The sequence below is a fragment of the Centruroides vittatus genome, unplaced genomic scaffold, assembly GCF_030686945.1.
Source record: "Centruroides vittatus isolate TY-2023 unplaced genomic scaffold, ASM3068694v2 contig_971, whole genome shotgun sequence".
Classification (NCBI taxonomy): Eukaryota; Metazoa; Arthropoda; class Arachnida; order Scorpiones; family Buthidae; genus Centruroides; species Centruroides vittatus.
This window is the reverse complement of record NW_027122644.1, coordinates 1,768,784-1,792,673: the sequence shown is the minus strand read 5'-3', so window position 1 is coordinate 1,792,673 and position 23,890 is coordinate 1,768,784. Positions and strand designations below refer to the sequence as shown.

Sequence of the window (23,890 nt, the reverse complement as noted above, 5' to 3'; positions counted from 1 at the left end):
TTCATGTTTTTGTTCTCTAGGATTTATGATGATTATATTGACATTTACTGTAAATGTACATATTTTAATATGATTTTATGTGCTTTCAATGCTTTTCTAGTGATATTACGACTTTAATGTTTGTGGCGGATGGATTTAAAGTCGAATAAACTGACTTAAACTTGATTTTTATTTTTCCATATACTTTTTTGACAAACGACATAACTTGAGGTATACCTGTAATTAGAGGAAACTGATCATATGCATTCCCTAGTCTAAAACATTTTAGATACTTTATCATTTATGGCAACAATCTTAAATTTTGTTTTCAGAGCTTCTAAACTTTGCAGCAATGCTGACTTAAAGCAGTTGTTGTTAAACTGTCTTTTAAAAAAGCCATTTAAGCTGCTTTATCAGGCAATGCACTCAATATGACATTGAATGTGACATATACAGTGAAATCTCTCTAAATTAATGGATACCTCTCTCTTACACACACACTTTATTATGGACATGGACACATGAAATGCACTATATATTATGTCTCAATTTCTCTTAATGTACTGTACAGTAGATTCTCAAGCCAACTTTCTTGTTTTGAGTTTTGCAATAATTTTGACTGCAGTTTGCAAAAATTCAATATTGTATTCCATGTCAAGTTCTTAAAATCATTTGACTCCACAATTTTATGACAACATAGTAAAATTTCTTCATTGAGTTACTTTACATTATAGGAAGTTTTTTAGTGTGTTTTTTACCTCAATCCATAAGAAGTATATGATCATAATTAGCAGAAACAATGCTTTTCAGTATATGAGGTATTAACATATATTACATCAATGAGGTTGGTCAAAAACAATTCCTTGGACAAATTTATTCACATTTATAATTTTCATACTGTCATCATGTGTCATTTTCATCTTTATAACAAATTGAAATTTTTAATGTCAATCAGTGATAGAGATAGATGCATTTATTGATCAAATGTATCATAAGCAAGAAGATAGACCTCTGTGTAAACTTCTGCTTACTCTGGATTTGTAAACCAAAACAAGAATGCAAACACGTTAAAAAAGTGGCAATTTCTCATGGTTACCCTAAAAAACTGTTGAATAATTTTGTGCAAAATTACATCTTCAAAACAGAATTGCAATCACATCTTTATAGTTCTATACAAACATGACATACTTCAGCTGAGTCCAGATATATAGTAGTTAACTTCAATTCAAGACTCAGATCAATATGTAAAGAAATTGCAAAGAATGTGGATGCAAAAATCATCTATAAATGTGATAGTATGGTATACCAAATATTATGCAATGGGAAAGATCAAATAAATTTAAATTGGGCCACAGGAGTATAACCTTTGTGAGGTTACAGCTCCCCAATCACAGGCAGAAGATTTGATTACAAACTAGTATATAGGGTTTGTCAGTTTTTAAAACCTGGTTTTGAAAAACCGGTTTTTTGAAGAAAATTGTATAATTTTATAACCGGGTTTTCCCATGTAAAAAAAAAAAAAAACAGTTTTTAAGCCTACACTTAAAATGTAAAAATTAATTAATTATTTGATTAAAAGCATCAACATTTTGACACATCATCATCTCTGGCATAAAATGGGAATATTGTTAAATACTGTTTCATAAAGCTAACTACAAAACAAAAAAAAAATTCCCCTATTCCTAAAAAGTGTCCAATTCAGCTCAATTCAACTTCTGAATGAGACAGTTGGGACCTTATCAGAGCTGTACAGCAGGGCTGGGTAACCCGCAGCCTGCAGTAATATTTTTTGTGGCCCGCATTGCATAAAATATGAATAAATATATCAGTTTTCCAGCTTAAGGAAGTATGCAGCAAAAATTCAAACATCATTTTCTAAAACTTGTGTATGTGAACAGTTTTTCCGCAATGAATTTAGTAAAAATTAAAACAAGAAACCGGCTAACAGACACATCAAAACTAATTTAAAACTAGCAGTGACTAATATTTAACCAAATATTTTCGATATATTATGTTTACATCAGTTCCAGAAGCTAATTAAGTATACCTATGCTATATGTAAATAAATAAATGTGATTTACCGACATTTCGCTCTCTTTTCTCTTGTATGCGGCCCATGTCAGTTTAAAAGTTTTGAAGTATGGCCTTTACATAAATAAAGGTTGCCCATTCCTGCTGTAGAGCATATCTATAGGAGCAAAAAGTCAAAGGAACCATACCTCTACAAGCAACCCTTCATGAGTTATAGCCCCCCAAAATCGGGTTGCACAAGATCAATCACATAAATATCTTCAAGAACTTGAAAAAGTGACTTTGTCCAGTCCTAAGACACTAAAGGAGTTTTCAGTATTAGAGGATACAAACAGAAGAACAAAAAAATTTAGATTTATTATTTAATGCTTTAAAGATGATTAAACCCAGCTCAGTAGCAAGTGAGAGAGTTTTTTCTATTTCTGACAATTTTCTGTGCAAAATAAGGACACAGTCGAGCAATAGATCTATAGATGTTCTTTGCTTTCTAAAATTATATTTTCTTACGAAAAATAAGAAATAAAATAATATTTTGTAGGAATTTATTGTTGTTCGTTTTTCTTTGTGGTTTTCTATGGAGTAAATTTTATAGTTTAATGTGATATTCTGGCATTTGTTTTGTTTTGTGTAGATGTTAGTCAATTTTATTTTGTTATATTTTTAAAATGAAATAATGAATAATATTAAATATTAATATTAAATAAATGAAAAAGTTTTAAAATAAGTTATAAATATCCCTTATCTCCATTTTTTGGGCAAAAATTTGAAAACCAGTTAAAACCAGTTCCATAGAAAAGTTGAGATTCAAAAATCGGTTTTTTAAAAAGTCTGTTTTTGTATAAACCCTACTAGTATATATCTGTGCTATAGATAGATCTATCAACAAAAGAATCAGAGAGCATTGATACAACATTGAAAAGAATAAGCCTGTTACATCTTTAACCTTATGTGCCAGGAAACTGAACTTGACAAAACACAATAAATTAAATTGACCTTCAACAAAGAATTTATGAGAGCTCTGGAAATTCTAGAAATTTTCAAACCTATATTATAAAAGAACTGTATTAATCATAAAGATTGTGAGTCATTATTGGCAGCCTGGCAGTCTTTTTTGACCACCTGCACCTGTGGTAAAAATAATGATTTAATGTTACTTTTATAAAAACTAGTCATTTTTATTGTTAATTTAAGAGACAAGTATTAATACACAGATGTATTTTTAAAAAATTTTTTGTATATTTGAAAAATTAATTTGAATTTGTAATTCAACATTCCAAAAAAAATTTTTATTAAGAATGTTAGTGAATGTGATGCAGGCCTATAAATCAGACCAAAAATGTTTGTTTCTCTATTTATATATTTTCTGGAAAGAGAAAAGATTCTTGTGTATTTAATTACTCTGGATTTGTTTCTGAGTAGGCTGTTTGGTAACCAATTTAGGGTTTTATATCAGGGCCAGTCACAAGTGAAAGCTTTATAATTTGCTTCTGAATTAGGTTCTGTGGATTTCAATGTTTCAAATGGATGGCCTGAAATATTTCAAAAGCAACATAGCAAATGACATACAATGCAAAGTTGTTTATGGGAAACTGTATTACATAACACAATCAATCAATTTTATTTGCTGCACAAAAAAGTACAACACTGGTACCGCAAAAAGCACAACCTGTTATTACATAACACAGTGAGAGGCTAAGCTTTCTTCCATTATTATTGGTCATTCTCCAGAAAACATTTTGAATGTAGACAAAACAGGACTGTTCTTTTGTGCTTCAAGAATGAATCATGTTATTAAATGAGCAAAAGTACAACTAACAGGTCTGTCATATGTAACTGTGAATTGAGAATGCAATAAAACCTGTAATTGGAAAAGATGCCAAACTGTTTTAAGAATATAGATATTAGGAAATTTGATGTTAAATGGAAATCAAACAGAAAGGCCTGGATTGTGAGAGAAATTACAAAGTTATGGAAAAACTGGAATTATGACAGTGGTTTGAACATTTTCCAGCATGCTTACAATTTGCAGCAGCTATTGTGAATGAGATGAAGACAACACAGTCTCATGAATGCAGCAGATTTATCATCACTGCAAACCATTATATCAACATAGATTTGACATCCAAATTGAGTGCACAAGCCAAGATACAAAAATAGTCCTTCAGTCACTTTCAAGAAAGGGAGAATAATGATGACGACAATGGCTCTCGCTTCACAGACAATAATACCTGCAACAGAGCCATCAATAGTCATACAGATAGGCTCTGAATTATATAAACAAACTCAAATAGTTTTGCATTGATAGAAAAGATGAAGATGGTACAAAGCTAGCACAGGATTAAATTATGCTTATTGAGAAGTAGAAGCCCCTATTCAATTGTAAAAAACATGTACCATACATAATTGAATATTTTAAAAAGTAATATTGACCCTTCTGACCCTTTATGATATAATATGCCATATTAATATTTTTTCCATGGTGTATGTATGTATTATATGTTTGAATTTAGTCTACATTATTTTTATTCATAAAGGTAATTTGTACAAAAATCTCTTGGGTAGATATCTCTATAATGGACAGTTTTTGGTCTGACAAGTATTTTACTGTTCTAAAATTTTGTAGCCATTATAAAGCAAAAATATGAATTATTAGAATTTTAAAAAAATATATTTTATATTTTTTTAATAATAAATTTGGAAAAGCATATTGAAAATATTGTATGTTTTATTTTTGTTAATGTAAATAATTGAAATAAATGAATGTTGTTATTTTGATAAAAAACATTTAATTATTATGTAATAAAATTTATTTAAATTCAATTTTATTTAGTATTTAATCATAGTAAAAATAAATCATACAATATAATATAGTTTTTTCTTAGACATGTTCTATGGTAAATGAATATCAAAATATTTTAAAAATTTTTAAGTGTTTTTCATTATTGAAAAATGCCAGATGAATAGAAAGTGTTTTATTACAGAGAGATTTATTAGATATAATTCTGTCTAGAATTTAACTTTACATCAACTGTATTTTTTTAGCTTTTTTTAAATTATCATTTATTTTTGGAGTAAATTTAATTTTTAGATATTAAAAATATATTTTCTACAAAAATCCAATTGCTAGTTTGTTTGTTGAATTAAAATTCAGTAAATTAATAATTGAACTATTGTCTTTTATTAAATTGATTTTTATAATTTATTTGTAGCATTAAATTTAATGCATTTTCAAAATTGTTTCCATTAATCAGTAATTTTTAGTCCAAATCTCTTCTTGTTTTTTTTTTTCATTTACCATAAAAAATTTGCAAAACTGAGCTTGCATTCAAATTATCTATAATTACTCTTAACAAGTTTGCAATGGAAAATGTTTCTTCAGTCTTTCTCCTGAAACATATAGGGTAGATGTACCAGTTTTGGCCAGTGTAGTACCAGTTCTAGCCAGAAAACAAATTTAACTTAAAAATATAATCACAAATGAAACAAACTTTTTTATTGTTAACTATGTGAACAGTTAACAATAAAAGTTTGTTTTATTGGACAGATTTGAATATGTGGTGATTATATTTTTAAGTTAAATTTGTTTTCTGGCCAGAACTGGTACCCTATACTATTTATTAGACTTTATGCATTTAAAATAATTGATTTTAGAGTTCTAGAATATTATTTATTTTGAACTAGATAATTATAATTTTTTTTTCTGCAGATAGTATGTGATGATTAATTATTATACTCTTTAAATTTTTTCTTCCATGTACCTGTGGCTCACACTAAGTGTGTTTTGAACTTGCTGTTGGAACAGGCATTGTAAAGACATGGATTTTTTCTTACAAAGATCAGTAGAAAATAAATAAATTTGTAGCAGTTTTGAGAGAATAATTTCTGGTTTTCTAGTTAGCATTCAAGGACAGCCATGCCTAGTAGATTTTCAAAATCTTAGTATCAACTTGGCAAACATGAAGAATCCAGAAAAATTAAGAAGAAAAAGATACAGATAAACATTAATTTATCTTTATGCTTACCTTGATTTCTGTATTAATTTGAAGTGTTTCAAAGAGGAATTATTTTACTTTAAAAATAAATTCTTAATTTGAGAAAAGAAATTATTTTATAAGGAAAAATTGTTTTAATTTTATTGGAGAATGTCCAATCTTACAATTTTTTTTTCACTCCAATCCCCCACAAATCAGTATTTTTGTGAGATTAAATAAAAGTGATTATGAAATTTAGAGATTGAAGTTCAAATGCATTTTAAAAAAATTTCTAGACTGAATTAGTTGGAAAAATACAACAAAATTGCTTCTAATTATTTTGAAAAAATGGGTTTGTTGGCAGTTTTTAAGTAATTTTTCAGGTTGATTTCAATTGCCAGTCTACCCCAGCACTAAGTAATAAAGAAAATGTGTTTTTAAAAGACTTTATGTATTTCATAAATGAAATTATTTAAAATCTCTTTACAGCCCAGTAATAAATTGTTTTCAGACCACAATTTGAGTAACACTGATTTAAACTATAATTTTATTTATTTATTGACTAAATGCATTCAATGTTCTTAACCTATTTTGATAATTTAAATGATATAAGAAATGTTTGACTCAAAATGGTACAAAGATAGATGGCCACATATCATTAAAAAACTCCAAAGAAAAAAATATTGTCCAATTAAGTAGCTTTGTATTTTACAATATTGATGTATTAATACTATAAAATAATGAAACTAATGTGGTGCTAACATGAAAGATGAAACTGCACTACGTGTAGTACACAATGTTGAAAATATGTTAATAATATACGAAAATGTAGAGCAGCTGTCAAAGATTAGGTATTTTGTTATTCCTGCAGTTGCATAATCCAGTAAAAGACTTAGTCTTGAGTTACCACACCTTTTTGCTAAATTTCAATATTAATGAAGCAAGTATAAAAATGATATAAATAATTTAAATTGATACAGATTCTAAAAGGTAAATAAAAATGTTTGTTTATTTTATTTTTTCTTCAGGTGAGAGTACTCTACGACTTTGATGCACAGCCTGGAACAGGTGAATTAAGTGTTTGGGCCAATGAAATTTTAACAGTGACTAGAAATGTAAATATTCATTTCTGTTTTATTTTAAAGTAATATTGCATTTTAACATTATTATTGCAATTATAATTTCTTTCTTACAGGATGTAGGTGAAGGATGGTGGGAAGGAACAAATAGTAAAGGGGAATGTGGACTGTTTCCTGCAGGTTATGTAGAAGTAAGTGATATTATAATCTAATAAACAGAAATTCAATAGTTTTAATAAATTAACTTTGTGTATTTGAATTTATTATATATAAAGGTGTTAATTTTTTCCTCTAATGAAAATGTGATCTTATTTTTTATTCAGGTAATTTCTAATCCTCCTCCATCAGTGCCTCCACCTCCGTTACCTCCAAGTTACATTCAAGACAATCAACAAAACACACAACAGTCTTTTCAAACAGATGCCAATCAACAATCTTATGAACCTGTTGATGATTGGGATGATGACTGGGATGATGATGAATCAAATTATGGTGGACAGGTAATTTTATCATAAATATGACTTTTTCCAAAAATCTGTTGGGTTGAGTCATAAATAAGTTTGGTTTTCTAAACTGAAATTTATTTGCCAATAAAATGTACAACAATAATCTAATACATATTTACAGTCATTATTGATGACTTCTTGACATTTTTTGGGCAACCTGTCAATCCCCCTTGCATAAAATTCTGGTAGTTTTGAAACAAAAAACTCCTGGACGAACTCCTGAACCTGGTCATTATTTTGGAAGTGTTGCCCTTGTAAAGCATTTCACAGTGCCTGAAAATTCTGTTGGTGCCAGATCTGGTGAATGGTGTATGAGGCAAAACAGATGAGCCAAACTTCAAAATTTTTTCTTGTGTAATCTTTGTTATATGTAGCCTTGCATTGTCATGCAATAAGGTGATTTTTTTTTTCCTGTTGACAAGTGCAGGATGCTTTTCTTGAAGTTTTAGCCAAAGCTGTTCTAACTGTTGAATGTATACATTTATAGTAAGTTTTGTTGCATGGCAACAACTTAAAATGGATAATTCCTTGACGATTCCACCATACACACAAAATTTGTCTTTTGTGCACACTGGGGTGGGGTTCACTTCAGGCTAATTATCTATGTCAACCCATTGTCTTTTTTGAATGACATTTTCAAATGTGATCCACTTTTTATCACCCGTAACAATTTTAGCCAAAAAGGTACCTTTTTATGCCAAGAAAAGAAGGTAACAGCTATCGACCTTCTGTCAGCCTTATTCCATTTACTGAGGTTATGCAGAACCCAAACTCCCAGTTTGCTCGCTTTTCCTAGTTTTTGAAGGTGAGAATTGATGGTTGATTTTGATGTGTGCAGCTTCTCTTCTAACTCCCTCATTGTTTGCCATGTGTTCTGCTCACTCAAGACCTTTAAAATATCATCATCAAAACCTGAAAAGTGGCCTGGTCTTTCTTTATCTTTTAAGGACAAATCACCAGAATGGAATTTTGTGAACCACTTTTGAACTGCTCTGTCTGAAATTACTCCACTGCCCATAGACATTGCAAATCTTTTTTGCCATTTCTGTAGTGTTATTACTGAGTTTAAACTCCCACAACAGGATATGGCATGTGTGCACTTTCAAATGTTTCATTTTAAATGAATTCAGAAATAAAATTTTATTACATTTATTGATACTTTCGTGTTAAAATTTACATTTAGAGATTATTTGCTAATAGCCACTAATAAAACTTAGTTGAATAAACACATCATCTCACAAGTATTTGACAGTCATTTACCTGTAAACTGAACTTATTTGTGACTCAATCTAATATAATCTATAAACAGTTCTTTAATTTTGTGATAATAGATTATTTATTATTAATTTCATATTCTTTATTTTTCATATTTATGAATTTATATAGTAAGATATAATTAATGGTGTATTATAATCCCATATTAAATTAACTTGGCTACTATACTAATACAGTACTAAAAATTTAACAGTCAAAATGTCAAAATTTATCAGATTGTTACTTGACTATGGTTTTATAATGATATAAAAATTAAATTATTATGTAAAATTATTTATTTTAAATTATGTTAACTTTTTAAGTGATAAAATTCACTTAAAATGTTAACATAATTTTATTGGAATTATGGAAAATTTATTGGAATTAAATATCAGAAAATATGAAGTTCGTAGATATTTAATTCATATTGCCTATCATTCTTAAAGTACATTAATTTGATTTTAATAAAAATCTGGAAATGAAATGATAAAATCTTTTTATATCTTGTAAACATATATAGGGACTAATCTAATGAAATCAAATGAATTTTCTTTCTCTAAAATTATATTGGTTGAACTTTTATTGATTGTATGTAATATCTTCATTTAATTTGTTTCCATTGAATAATTCATCAGATTTTTAAAATTCTCACATGATAAACCTCAATGATAAATTTTATTGCAATTAAAATATATCCATTACTTTAAGTAAAAAATAACCATAATAAAAAATGGAATTAAAATTAACTTTTAAAGTGAAATAAATGAGTTATAAGAAGTTACATAATAAGGCTTTCTTTTGAAAGAACAGTAGTAATAAAAATTTATTGAGTATGAAATACAGAAACAGAATTTATTACTGGTAAATAAATGCTCATTTCATAGTTTGTGTTTCTTCAACATTACTTTCATAAAATGAAATAAAATCATAAAAATTAAATAATTGATCTAGACTTCTCAGTAAAATTTATTCAGATAATTTTTATTTTGAAAAGTCTCCACTAAAATTTCATAAAGAAAACTGTTTAAAAATAGATTAAAAAATTGTCACATTATAAGGATGTCTTGAAAATATAGTGTAAAATGTAGAACAATTAAATTTATTTCAAGAATTTAATGGTTTAAATGTAATATAAAAGTCTACTAAGTTTTTAATTCTAATTTTGTTATAATACAAGGATTGAATATAAAATAGTTGCAACACTATTCTCACATTGTCTATGAACACAAGGGTATTGCTGTTTTAGCAGTCATAAGTATATGGACTGGAAGTCATAAGTATATGTAAGTACAGTAGAGCATCGTTTATTTGAATCAATTGGGAACTGGGGTTGTTCGGATAACTTATTTTTCGCATTACGATTATGTACGAACAAATATATTAGCCTATCTCATGTTGAAATTTTTTTTCTGTTGCCTGTTGCTTCTTGTTAAATTTTCATCGATGTTAAGCCTAATGTAAATTTTTAAAAATAATAATCATGGCTATTGTATCGTTAAAATTATTTCTTTATTTTGTACAAACAAAGTGATCTTTACAAATGTTCCGTCCCGAGTCGTTCTTTACGCCTCGAGATTGTCCGTTTGATGGTCCGTTGAAAGTCACACCTCCACACTCGATAATTAGTTATATACAGTTTATTTACAAATATCTACAAAGGTATACATTATGCAATAACATTACGTACTCTACTGTATCGAAGCTGTGGTGCCGCACGTCGACTTAGCTGGCCGGGGAACACGAGTCACTCTTCCGGAGATGGCTTAACCTCGTGGCCGTCCGTCTCTACAACAACCTTTTTCCAGAGGACTTTCCAAGAGGAGAACACTCTCTCTATCCGCCTCAAAGGTCTGCCTGTTGTTAGAGACCGCCACGTACCAGGTCCCTCGCCCTTTCTCCTCGCTTTTTTGCCACCCTTCCAATTTAAGGGATTCTGGCACTGCCTCCTGCGACCAATCACTTCCTTCCCCTTCTTAGAGCCTTCCAAGACGTCCGCCCTATCCCCCGCCGACGTAGCTCACATTTGCGTCCGTGCTTTATTTATTCTAGTTTTCTCAAGCTGGCCGGCACGTGGCCAACACATTGTCCCTTAAGTGGAGACGCTACACCTTTGATCCTTCCGGCCGTTTATGGCCCCGACCCCAGGTGGGAGCAATTACCTCAGTCGGGCGGTTTCTTTGACACAGGCCGCCAAAGGCGACCTTTACACCTCCCACCGACAAGGTTCAAACTGCGCTTCAACAAAAGCCTGTTTGACATAAACAATACTACCGCGACACACAGCAATCTTTACCGTACAAATTATTTTGTTACACTACACTTCCTCCTTTCTTATTACAAGGATCAAGTTACTACAAATAATAAACTATACTAACAATATACAGTATTTAATATTTTACAGAAAAAGATATTTTACACAGTCAATAACATCTTCGGCAAATTGTCCCGTCACATTGCATTCAGAATCGCCTGGTAGATACTGATTACATCTATCCGAAGGACTTAATACCGAAATTAAACTGCCTTGTCTGTACGATCTGGGGGTTCCGGATTGCTCCTGATTTCCCGTCTGGATAGTACGTCGATCTCATTACGATTTTTCCCTCTTCTGTGCGCGATTTTTGCCTTATTATCCCGCGCTACCAATGCCCTAGGGACCGATTGTTCCTTAAGAGGCGTGCGGTCAACTAGCCGAAGGGGAACGCTTGCCTGCCGACTATGACCCGCCTTACAATATTTTCTAGCATCGCTCTTTTTATTTGTCGTGGGGCTCGTCCTATTTTCCCCGCTTTCTTTCGCAACCGTAACCCTCGCGACTGGTTTCCGTCGCCTATTCGTTTTCGTCCGTTCGACTCTCCTCAAAACGCAATAATCGGCTGCCGAAAGTAATGCATCTGTACCGCAGCTAAGTTCGTCAGTTAATGCGCAAGTTATCAAGGCTGGAGCGTAATCATTTTTCTTTTTATTCGACCTCCCTTCTAGTCTTACAGGTATTGTCGCTAACACTGCTGATACCTGCTGCCCAAATGCGCTGATCAACTTAACCTTTCTCGCTGCCCGCGACACGTAAACAGGCACTACAGATTTCCTAATTACCGTCATATCTACCCCCGTGTCCACTATTGCAGAAAATTTATTACCTTTACAAGTGAGCAGGAGATTTTCGTTTCTACTAACGGGTACGTTTCCGCTGATCGTTTCCCTGTTCACCTTTACCCTAGCTACTAGCTGCTCGTCCGATTCTACTGTTTCGTCTATTTTAACCGCTCGCGTTGCTTTAGGCTTTGGTCCTTCCTCTTTAATATTTCTCCGAGGACAATCCCTTCTGAGATGACCCATTTGGTCACAGACATAGCATCTCATTCTTGATCCTCCATTGTTCGCGCTCATGCCTCCAGTTCTAGTGACTGTTCTATCCCTTTCGCGTTCAGGTATAAGTCTAACGTCACCCTTTTCCACAGCCTCCGCATGCTTATCTGCGTATCTGGCTAACTCTTCCGGTGGGAACCAGCCTTTACCTTCTTGCAACAAAACATAACGCTTAGTGTCGGCATCTAACTTAGTCTTAAGGTGATCCGAGACCACTAATTTTGTTAGCTGCTCAAAAGAATCTACGCCTCTACTATTTAGATAATACCGATATAGATCCTCCATTCTAGCTGCAAATTGGGGCCACGTTTCTTTGCTTCCCTTTTCAGCGGAAGTGAACTCTTTGAGGTACTCAGCGGCAGACAGTCTCAGCTCGTCTAGTAGGAATTGTTTTAAGGTTTGGTAATCCCTGATCTCGTCTGCCGTAAGCCTATTTAACGCCGTTTTACATTTCTCCGATAGCACCGTTAAAACTAGCTGCCCCTGAAGTTCTTCCGGCACATCGTACGTTTGTAACACTACCTCTACGGCCCGAAACCACGACGGTACTTCCGCCTCCTTGTCTGGCATTTTAGGTAAAGCCCATCTGATTTTTCTAGCTAGGCTATCCAAGTTACCTCCCAGCTCAGAGTTATTACTAGTCCTAGAATCACTTCGTAGACGATCTCTCTCTAACTCTATTTCGGCTAGTCTAATTTGCGTTTCCATTTCCTTTTTCTATGTCTTTCTAGTTTCTATTTCTTTGTTTTTAGTTTCTATCTCGGCTAGTCTAATCTGTAAGCGTAATTTCTCTAACTCGTCAGACTCATGCCCCTCTATTTCATTCCGGTTGTCCATAACCTCGACCTCGGAATCCAAAATTTCCCTTTCTGGCTCCGTATCCATTTCCTGGGATTGACTAAGATCAGCCCGACCTCCCTGATCCTCAGAACATGGCATACCCCTTTTTGACCCTTGAGTCCTTCCGCGTCCCGGCATTCTGAATACAAATAATCAAGAACAACTTACCAATGTTGAGTTCTGTTCCGCCTTGATTTCCGGCTACTCTTCCTTCCGTAAGTATCCAAATCTCGAATGTGGGCTCAGTACTTTCCTGTCGTCTTGCGAGAATCTCCTGAAGATTTGCAAGAATATCCTGTCGAAGACTGCGCCAGTGAAGATCCTTCTTACTCGTCACGTGATCTTTACAAATGTTCCGTCCCGAGTCGTTCTTTACGCCTCGAGATTGTCCGTTTGATGGTCCGTTGAAAGTCACACCTCCACACTCGATAATTAGTTATATACAGTTTATTTACAAATATCTACAAAGGTATACATTATGCAATAACATTACGTACTCTACTGTATCGAAGCTGTGGTGCCGCACGTCGACTTAGCTGGCCGGGGAACACGAGTCACTCTTCCGGAGATGGCTTAACCTCGTGGCCGTCCGTCTCTACAACAACCTTTTTCCAGAGGACTTTCCAAGAGGAGAACACTCTCTCTATCCGCCTCAAAGGTCTGCCTGTTGTTAGAGACCGCCACGTACCAGGTCCCTCGCCCTTTCTCCTCGCTTTTTTGCCACCCTTCCAATTTAAGGGATTCTGGCACTGCCTCCTGCGACCAATCACTTCCTTCCCCTTCTTAGAGCCTTCCAAGACGTCCGCCCTATCCCCGCCGACGTAGCTCACATTTGCGTCCGTGCTTTATTTATTCTAGTTTTCTCAAGCTGGCCGGCACGTGGCCAACACATTGTCCCTTAAGTGGAGACGCTACACCTTTGATTCTTCCGGCCGTTTATGGCCCCGACCCCAGGTGGGAGCAATTACCTCAGTCGGGCGGTTTCTTTGACACAGGCCGCCAAAGGCGACCTTTACAATAATCATGGCTATTGTATCGTTAAAATTATTTCTTTATTTTGTACAAACAAAATAAATATATTGAAAAATATAAAAACAAAAAATTATACTTTAGAAGTTAATGTAGTATCGAAAAACGTTCAATTCGGCACGACACAGTCTGACTGGAAAGCTTTTGGTTAACCGACGTTTTGGTTGATTGGCTTTCAGATAAACGACTCTCTACTGTATATGGTATTGTGGCCCAAATGCTAGGTATAGGGAAGAAGATTACAAACCATTACAGCGTTACTGTCAAACAGGACTACTGTAAAGAAGTGTTTTTCAAGTTTAAACAATGTTTATGGATCAGAATTGAGATAGCACATGGGTTTGGCCAGACCGACAATGGAGTAGCTGGATTGTGAGATATGAGACCTGACATATCTGGGACTAACTGCCTATGAAAAATTCCTGCTGTTTTTTGACTGCCTAGATTCAATTTCAAATCTCTTAGAGCAGTAGGCTAATGCTTTAACTGCTTTGATTGTCCAGTCACACACACTTGAGTTGGCTCAGCTTGGAAAGTTTTCATGTGGAGTTGATTCAATCACTGATGGAGGTATAGCAACAGCAAGGCAGTTAGCTTCAGAGAGAAATATGGCACAAAACTGTTTTGAATGTATTGAAAGACATGCATAGTTACCACAAAATTGTATCTTGATGGGTGCACCTTACTTGTATTCACAGATGGTACTGCTCTGCTCTTGCCATTGACCATTTGGAATATTACATCAAACATGAGGTTCATTTTTTGACAAGATCATTGCTTTAAATGAAACATGGGCAAGATTGTATAGATCAGACCTCAAATAATCATGAATGATTATTCTCTCTCTGGCCAAAAAATTTGCACAAAGAATTTGCACAAAGAATCTGGGAATGTCAAATTGATGCTGAAAGTGACATATGATGTGCACAAAATATGATACTGTGAAAAAAATTTCAAAATTTCTGAATTTGTGCGCCCATTGTTTTGTATGACGATGTTCAATGTCTCCATGCTTCTGCCATAATGAATTTGTTAGCACAATGGCAGTGGAAGAGCCACTGATGGAAAGCATTCACACAAGAAAAGAAATCCTCTGAACAGTACTATATTTCTGACATTAATAAAACAGCTCTTCTGATTGTATCCAGCTCTTTCCATTTATGTAGCAGAAAGAGATATGGGAAGCAATTACAACAAACATGAGAGCAAATAATTTGTTCATAGAACAAAATACATGTTTACTCTCTTTATTAAGTAAAAGCTAATTTACTTATTTTTTAGATACCTAGTATATCATATGTATTCAACTAAGATATGCTAAATAACTAAATTAGTATAGAATAATAATATATATTGTACTCTTACATTATAATCCTTAGATGTTTTTTAATAGTAAGCTAATTAAACTTTTACATATTAAAAAAGATCTAAAATTTTTAGGATGCACCTCAGAATCAACCACCAATTTCTGGATTTGCTGTTCCTAATAGGGATGTTGATACATCTAATAAAATGGTTGATCCAAGTGGTAAAGGGACTGTTAGGAAACGTTTAAACAGGTATGATTTAGTTATTTTGAGTTATTGCATAAAATAAAACAGCAAAATATTGTTTAATGTTTGATCATTGATAATTTACAAAAACCAACAAGATAATTTTTTGATTTCTTGTTTTTGTAATATTCATTTGTTAGTTTTTTTTAATTATCCTAACGATATGACTTTAATTTTTTCTCCCTACATTCATTTGTATATATATTCAATTTATCTTCTTAAGTGTTCTTGATGCATCAATGTTTTAATTCTCTATCCAAATATAGAATTGTTAGTTTTGTTGTTGTTTTTAATAATTAAAAATAAGTAACAGTTTTAAATTAATATGATAAACATGAATCATTTCACTCTATCGAATCAATACATTTTTTCAAAATTTTCATAACTACAAATTTAGCTTATAGTTTAAGAAAGGTTAAAAAAAATCATCAGTTATCTTTGACAAATCATTATAAAATTTTATAACTGGAAAATAATACACAACCATTATATCTGAAAAATTATTGCATGATTTGTTGCAGACTATCTCTAAATTTATCTCCCATGTTTTTGAAAAATACTGATTTTAAGATTGAAAAAATTACTAAGATTAATTATTTAACAATAGATGATATAAACAGCAAATAATTTGATAATTTAATTTGAATTTTATTCTTCTTAGAAATAATCACACAATAAATATTACATAATAAAAGCTTCTACAAATGACAACTATTACATATTCAGAGTACCATACTAAAAATACACACCATAATAACATCATTATATTTGCATCCTCAACAATCCATCTGTACATTTCCAGATATTACATTTATTGACAAAATAAGATCACATATATCATAGATGTGACTATTCCAAATGGTAATAGTATACAAAATACATAAACTAAAAAAAAAACAAAGAATCAATAAATGCATTTGTTTAAAAGAAAAAATGTTATGGGAAAATAGGCACATAATATTCCTATCTATCTATTTTTCCACAGTACTATTCACTGTGCTTTGTATTGTATCATAAATACATACAGTCGACTCCTCATAAGTCAAACCCCAAAGGGAAGTGGAAATGTGTCGAGTTATCTAATGTGACGACTAAAGCAAAGTTGGAAAAAAACCACAAAACTACAATTAATAAAATACAGTAGTGCGTTATACAGTAGTATAGGCTTACAATACATTGTGTCCTCCATTTACGATTACTCTGTAGACGAAAAACTGAAAAATTCGTATAGTGTTGTTTGTTTTGAGCACTTAACTGTCTCGACTTTGTTTTTCAACGATCACGAACTACTTTAAAACATGATCTTCTCAATTGTCAATTGTTGGCAAGTAACGTCTAAGGATTCTTAATGCCTCTGGCATGAGAAAATGCAAAATTGGATTTTGGTGTGACGTTGATGTAGATTGTATATTTTCTTTTTGTTTATCTGTTATTATTTTATACATAAAATGTTAAGGCATTTTGATTAATATGTATATATATATATATATATAATAATAATAATATATTATTACAGTAAATATTATTTATCTGATAACCCATAAAAAAACTGCATAAAAAATCGAGTTTGCATCACATGTGCGGAGTGAATTCATTTTTTCAGGAGGGGTGACGACTTATCGGAGTGTGGGACAGCAAAAGTATGTTGACTTATCCAGTGGTGATGAGTTAAATGGTGTCGAGTAAACCGGAGTTTTTTAATATTAATGCCTATGTAAGTCGGTCGGGATCACAGAAAACTGACTACTCAACTGATGGTGTCGAGTTATCTGGGTGTCAACTTATGCAGACTTGACTGTATTTAAAAAATTTGGAAACATTAGTTCTTAATTATACTGTGTATTTAATACATCTTGTTGCTTTCTGTACTATGTTATGTTTTTGTAATATTAGTGTAGAATTTGAAAAAATTCTAATTTTAAATAGTTTGTTTTGATAACAACAACATTAAATAAAATTATGTAAAGATTCTATTTTTTGTTTTAAAGTATTTTGTTTATATAATGTTAAATTTTATGTTCATATCTTATACATTCTAATTTTGTTGGAATATAAAAAATTATATATGCAGTCAATTTTGATTGTTCTGTTTCATTATCAAATGCCACAATATTTTGTAGTAGCACTTAAATTATTTCTAGGTTACTCGGACAGGTTGAAATTGGTTCAAATGTTTTAGTAAGGGTGCCTGATGTTGATTGGGGACGTACAGCTCTCAGAAATGTTTAAGCTGTTGTTATGAGCATTAATCCATCAGATCTCTATCAGTTAAGAAAAAAGGGTCTTCTTGATCGAATTTATGCTCGTAATGAATTTACAATTTCTGAGAGTAACTTTATTAACATGCAGGACATATCCTCAACTTCACACTTCACTCAGCATCCATGTTAACATCTGGAAGTAAGCAAGGGTTTATAATGTGTCACTGTAAAAGATACTGTATTGATAAAAAATGCAAATGTCGCTTAAAGAACATAAAATGCAACTTGAAATGTCATGGTAATAGTTCTTGTAAAAATAAATAACTCTGCAACATTCTTGATTCTCATAAAAAAGACTGATTTATTAATAAAAGTTCCTGACAAAGTAATTATTTTCAGTAAATTAGTTGACATATCGAGCACCACAACAGATTTTCACAAATGACTACATGTTGTTGAAAGTAACCAAGTAACCTAACCTAACCTAACCAGAACGAGTCGTGGTCAAATATCACATAAGCCATGACACGAATTTTGCTTCGTGGCCATTTTGAAATGACCACAATGCATTGTGGTCATTTTTTTCACTCAATGAGCGATTTCAGTCTTTGAACCTAACTATACATGTGATTGTAAAAAACACACATTAGATAATTCTTGACAATAGGACAGGATTGCAACTATGTAGAAAGTGTTAAAATAACATGTTTTAAATGCATTGTATTGTTTTAAGTTCTAATTTTGAACTAAACTGTTCAGATTTTAAAGAATTAATGTAATTTGTTTTAGTAGTGAAATTAATTGAAATTAACAAAGTTACAAAATTTTCAATTCTTCTTTGAGAAATGTAAAATTTTTATTCATAAAAATTAAACATTCATTAAGCAAATTATTGATACTCATAATTTGCTTTCAGGTTTTCAACATTTGTTAAATCTGGTGGGGAATTATACATTCTCGGACAAACAAAAACTGTTGTTCCTTCAGATAAATGGATAGAAATTTTGGTATGTATCAATTTTTTTTAAATTAAAACTTGTTTCTGGAATAAGTATATATACTATATATAATAAATTTATGTTTAAGTGTGAACAATCATAACAATATAAAGAAGTACTGATATTTATTGATAATTTTGTACAATTTCTAGCATAATTGGTATTGAAATGGAAACAAAAATTAATTGTTGTGTTAGCCTTTGATCCAGAATTTGGATAGTTTTGTTAAGATAATATCTAATTATCACAGAACTGCTAGGAAAATTAATACTGTAATAAAGCAATTTTTTAACATTTGAAGTATTATTTTTATTAACCTCTTAATATGCAAATCTGTGATAACTTGGGGACAATACTAGCAAAAATAATGAAAAATAAACTCAAGAAAAATCATTATTGTATTAAAGAACAGTTATTTTTTGTATTTGCATCTAATTTGAATAAATTTTGTAACTTGTCATAAGCAGACTTATTGTAAGTATTGATATATATATATATATATAACGATTTTTGTCCAACAAAATGTGTTATGGCACATCTTGCTTCTAGCAAACTGTTGTGTTATCACACATTTCTTTCAAGAAAAGCCTGTGTTAAAAAAACAATATTTCTGACTATACTTGTAGTCAGAAATATTGTTTTTTATTTTTATCAAAAATATGCTTTATAATAATAAAATGTTGTCATCTTAACAAAAAGCTGTGTTCTTTGTATTCATTCTTAAGTTTTTTTGTTATAACTGATATTATGTTAATATATCAAAAATTTTCTCTGCTGTAATTTAATGAACTTTTGGTACAGATTTTATTATTACAATTTTTTTTTGGTCACACTTTCTATCTGGAAGCTTTTTCTGCAGCCACACACAGTTCTGCCAGTGTCCATACTAGTAATCAGAGAAGTCATGGAAGCTATTTTTTGTGATGTCCTTAAAATCTTTCATTGCTGAAGTTTCTACTTGTGCTGCTAATTGGAACCCGCAATCCTTCAACTTCTTTCATTTCAGGAAACAGGGAACTCAAAATTTGCTTCTTCAAAACTGTGTATTTTTTTAGCTTTTCTGTAAAATTTTAGAAAATACAGTTTTGTTGTTTTGATTGACAACCAATGATATCTTTCTGTATTGATAGTCCATCCTCCAGGAATGTTGTTTGCTCACTGTTCCAGCTGCATCATTTTTTATCTGTCAATTTTGCTGACAGTTGTACAAATTTAGACATACTGCACTGCTTACAAAGAGACAATACAAGCAACAATTGTGCACAAACATGGACTTGCCTTATGAGGAACTGACATCCATATTCCAAACAACCACATTTAATAGAAAAATAAAAATAATAATAGAAAACAAGTGTTCTGTATTTTTGACTTGCTATCTCATAAAAGTATTTTCAGAACAATTTTGAAACTTTTTCTAGATCTTGTTACTTTTAATATAATTAGTATGCTTGTACAGTCGTTTTCAAATATTCTACTTTAAAATATCAGTTTTTATTATAGTATATTCTTCCTTCAATGAATTACTATATAAACAATGAAATATTAATGATTTTATTCTTGCAAATTGTACTTAATGACTTCAAAAGATTTTATTTTCTTTCATATTCATCATGCTATCTGATCTTTAATACTTATGTTAAAAATCATATTGTATGTAAGATATTTTCATCATAGAAAACTTGAAAAAATTTTAATTATTTCTTAAAGGACACAGGAAGTGAAATAATATGGTCTCCTAATCCTACTCCTTATACATGCTCTGTTGCTTCACCTAAAAAAGAAAGTAAATTAAAAGGGTTGAAAAGTTTCATTATATATAAGCTTACTCCATCGGTATGTAAATTAGTTTTTTTTCTATATTATAAACTTATAAATTTTTGAATTTTTAATGTAAAATAGTTTTCAACAACTATAAATTAAGTTTTGAAAATATGCTATTATAACTAATTTTTTAGTTTAATAATATACAAGTCAGTCGCCGTTATAAACATTTTGATTGGTTACACGAAAGACTAGAAGACAAGTTCACTCTGATTCCAATTCCTCCACTTCCAGATAAGCAAATATCAGGTAAATTTCATATGACATATTTGTTAAACATTTGTTCTAAATACAGATTATCAATTATATAATACAATATAATATTTAATATGCATTTAAAATAAGAAAATTAATAACTAGTCATGTATTTTAATTTGTATTTTTGTGTTTTGAAAATAAAATATTATTGAATCATATATTTTAAGATTGCTAAATTGATGATCGATATGATCAATAAGAATAAAGGTCATTCATTATATGATTTTAGTTAAGACTGTAACTGTATACCATATAAAGGATAATCTCTAAAAAATTTTGAGATTGTGAATAAATTTGTAAAACTGAAATTCATTAGCTGAAAATTATTTATTTTTATGAAATTTTAATATACTTTTTCTAACAAATCATTTATTTAAAGTAACTATTCAATAATGATTATGCTATTAATTTTCATTTAATTTCAACATCAATAATGATTTTAGCCTACTTGTTAATACAGTAGAGCATCGATTATCCAACCCCCGATTAACCGGTTTATCGGTTAACTGACCACGTTCTAGTTGGCAAATTCAAATGTCTGCCAGTGATGTGGCGCTACAATATTTGGTTATGTCTTGGCTACTTTAATATTATTTTTGTTAAATTTTTGCATGTTTTAGCTGGCAGCACTGGCTCGACCATGAAAGGGAGGCTAGTGTTTAAACCAGGCCTAATACACTATACTAATAATGTATTTTTTCACATTTTTCGGTTATCCGACCAACCCCAGTCCCCAATTAAGTCGGATAATCGATGCTCTAATCTATTTGAAAAAATACAAAATAATTGAAGTTATTTTGCAACTATTAACTATAATATATATTTATTGGTTTTGATTTTGGACTGATAGGAAACAAGTTGGTTGATACACGAATGATAGATCCAGGTTTCACTGTAAAATTTCAACTAAAAATAGCCTAGATTTGAAATACTTTAATTTTTTTTAAATGTTATCAAATTTCACAAATCTAAAAGTAAATAATTATTATATTCAAATGATTCTTTAATCCTTGATATAATTTTATAAAACTATGCAAATATTAAAAAAAAAGTTCTTCAAAACCACTGAATATTAATTAATTTAAAGAAGAAAAAGCAAATTTTTGATGAAATGATTGGAAACAGTCAGTTAATAAAAGAAATTATTTGAATAATTTTTTTTGGAATGTATAACATGTTTTTTTTTCTAGTAGAGAAAAAGATGTCAATAATCTTGCTACAGGAAGCTTAAAATATAAACATTGCATTCATTGTTACAAATGAATAATTTTCAGAACTTAGTTTAATCAACATAATTTTGGTGTAAATTATAATAATATAATCGAAATAAGCTATTATAATGATGAGGCAATTAAGGCATAAGTCTGCCACTCTGGTAATCTGGATTTGAGTCTGGGTTAGGTGGTTTATTCCAAATAATTTGGACACTCTATTATCTGACTGGTTCCTTTGTGGACTAGCTTACTACACAATGATCTTGGTAAAAAAAAAGGTCTTCATAGTCCTCACAGAAAAAATGAAAAACTAAAATAAAAAATAAATTGATTAGAATCATTGAAATGATTGAAGATAATTCTTAAATTATTAAATTAAGTAATTTACAGCATTTTAAAATTTCAAAATTAACATTAAAGAGAACATAGAATATTAAAACTTCTGTATGACGAATTCCTTCTGTAATTACGGTCAATGTAATAGAATAACTAACTTTTAAAATTATTTATTCTTGTTCTCTGTTATTCTGTTATTTCTAATACATTTATCTCTTTTGCCTATAAACGTTTTTTTTTATGAATTCTGGAATGAAATGAAATTTGGAAATGGAAACAGGAACAATTAAGTTTGTAATAATAATAAATTTGAACGTTCTTTTTCTATAATTTAGGTAGATACCAAGAAGAATTTATTGAGCATAGAATGGCCCAGTTACAAATGTGGGTGAATAGAATTTGCCGTCATCCAGTATTATCGCAATCTGAAGTTTGGAAACATTTTATAACATGTACTGATGAAAAAGTAAATATTTTTTAATGTTATAATATATAATTGAATTAATCAGATTTAAAGTTTATTGAATATTCTGTAAGAAGTGATATCAATAATTAAAATTATATAAATTAATCATCCATAGAAAATTTTACCATTAAAAGAAAGTTAACACTAAGAATTTTTAAAAATATACATAAATTTATAAATTAAAAATCTTTTTCTTTTATATAGAGATGGAAAACAGGTAAAAGAAAATCTGAGCGAGATGAATTAACTGGTGCTTCCTTATTTCATGCAATTAAAGCACCAGAATCTCCTTTGGATGCCAATACAGTGTTAGTACAAATTATTATATTTTTAATCGCTATTAATATTTTTATAATAATTATAGATTCTCATGGTAGATAAAATATAGTGGTGCATAAAAAATATAATGAAAGATGTAATTTTCTTGTTAATACAAATTCCAGCAATGTTGAAATTTTGTAAGAGTTAATTAAACAGTGGGCATTTTAATGTCAGACAATATTTTATAAGCTTGCAGAATGTTGTTTTAACACTGATATTTAAAATTTATTGGAAAGAATTTGATGAGATAAACATTTAATTAAATTATTCTGAACTTAAACATTTTTATAAATCTAAAATTATACAAGGACCATTTACAAGTTGAAAACTTTAATCTCTTTTTCCATTTTAGTCTAACTTATCACTATTATTTTAAGTTATTGTCATCAGTTGTAAATTTAACTTTTTAAATATGCTTAATCAGTATAAAAAACATTGAAAATTATTACACTTAGAGTTAGAAAACTTAGCAAGTTATATTTTCTTTGTAAGTTTTCTGTGGTTATTACAAATAACTAAAGTAATATAAACTAGCAAAATTAATTGATGATAATAATAAATTGTAATATACAGGTAGCCCTCATACAACACAATTTCACTCTAAAACGGTTTAAAAATTGGGGATATCTCTTGTACAACACGACCTTCATTTCACACTAACATG

The 23,890-nt window shown here is 30.5% G+C and overlaps 1 protein-coding gene across 1 annotated transcript in view; it reads left to right on the top strand.

Annotated features, from left to right (window-relative positions):
* Positions 1–23,890, top strand: part of SH3PX1 (sorting nexin 33-like protein SH3PX1) — a 38,475-nt gene that overhangs the window by 7,118 nt on the left and 7,467 nt on the right. Inside the window, exons 2-10 of the mRNA XM_067282879.1 lie at positions 7,010–7,096; positions 7,177–7,251; positions 7,384–7,560; positions 15,499–15,617; positions 18,729–18,819; positions 20,518–20,643; positions 20,766–20,880; positions 22,775–22,905; positions 23,110–23,213. Of these exons, the coding sequence (XP_067138980.1) occupies positions 7,010–7,096; positions 7,177–7,251; positions 7,384–7,560; positions 15,499–15,617; positions 18,729–18,819; positions 20,518–20,643; positions 20,766–20,880; positions 22,775–22,905; positions 23,110–23,213 (1,025 nt within the window). The remainder of the gene's footprint in view (positions 1–7,009; positions 7,097–7,176; positions 7,252–7,383; positions 7,561–15,498; positions 15,618–18,728; positions 18,820–20,517; positions 20,644–20,765; positions 20,881–22,774; positions 22,906–23,109; positions 23,214–23,890) is intronic.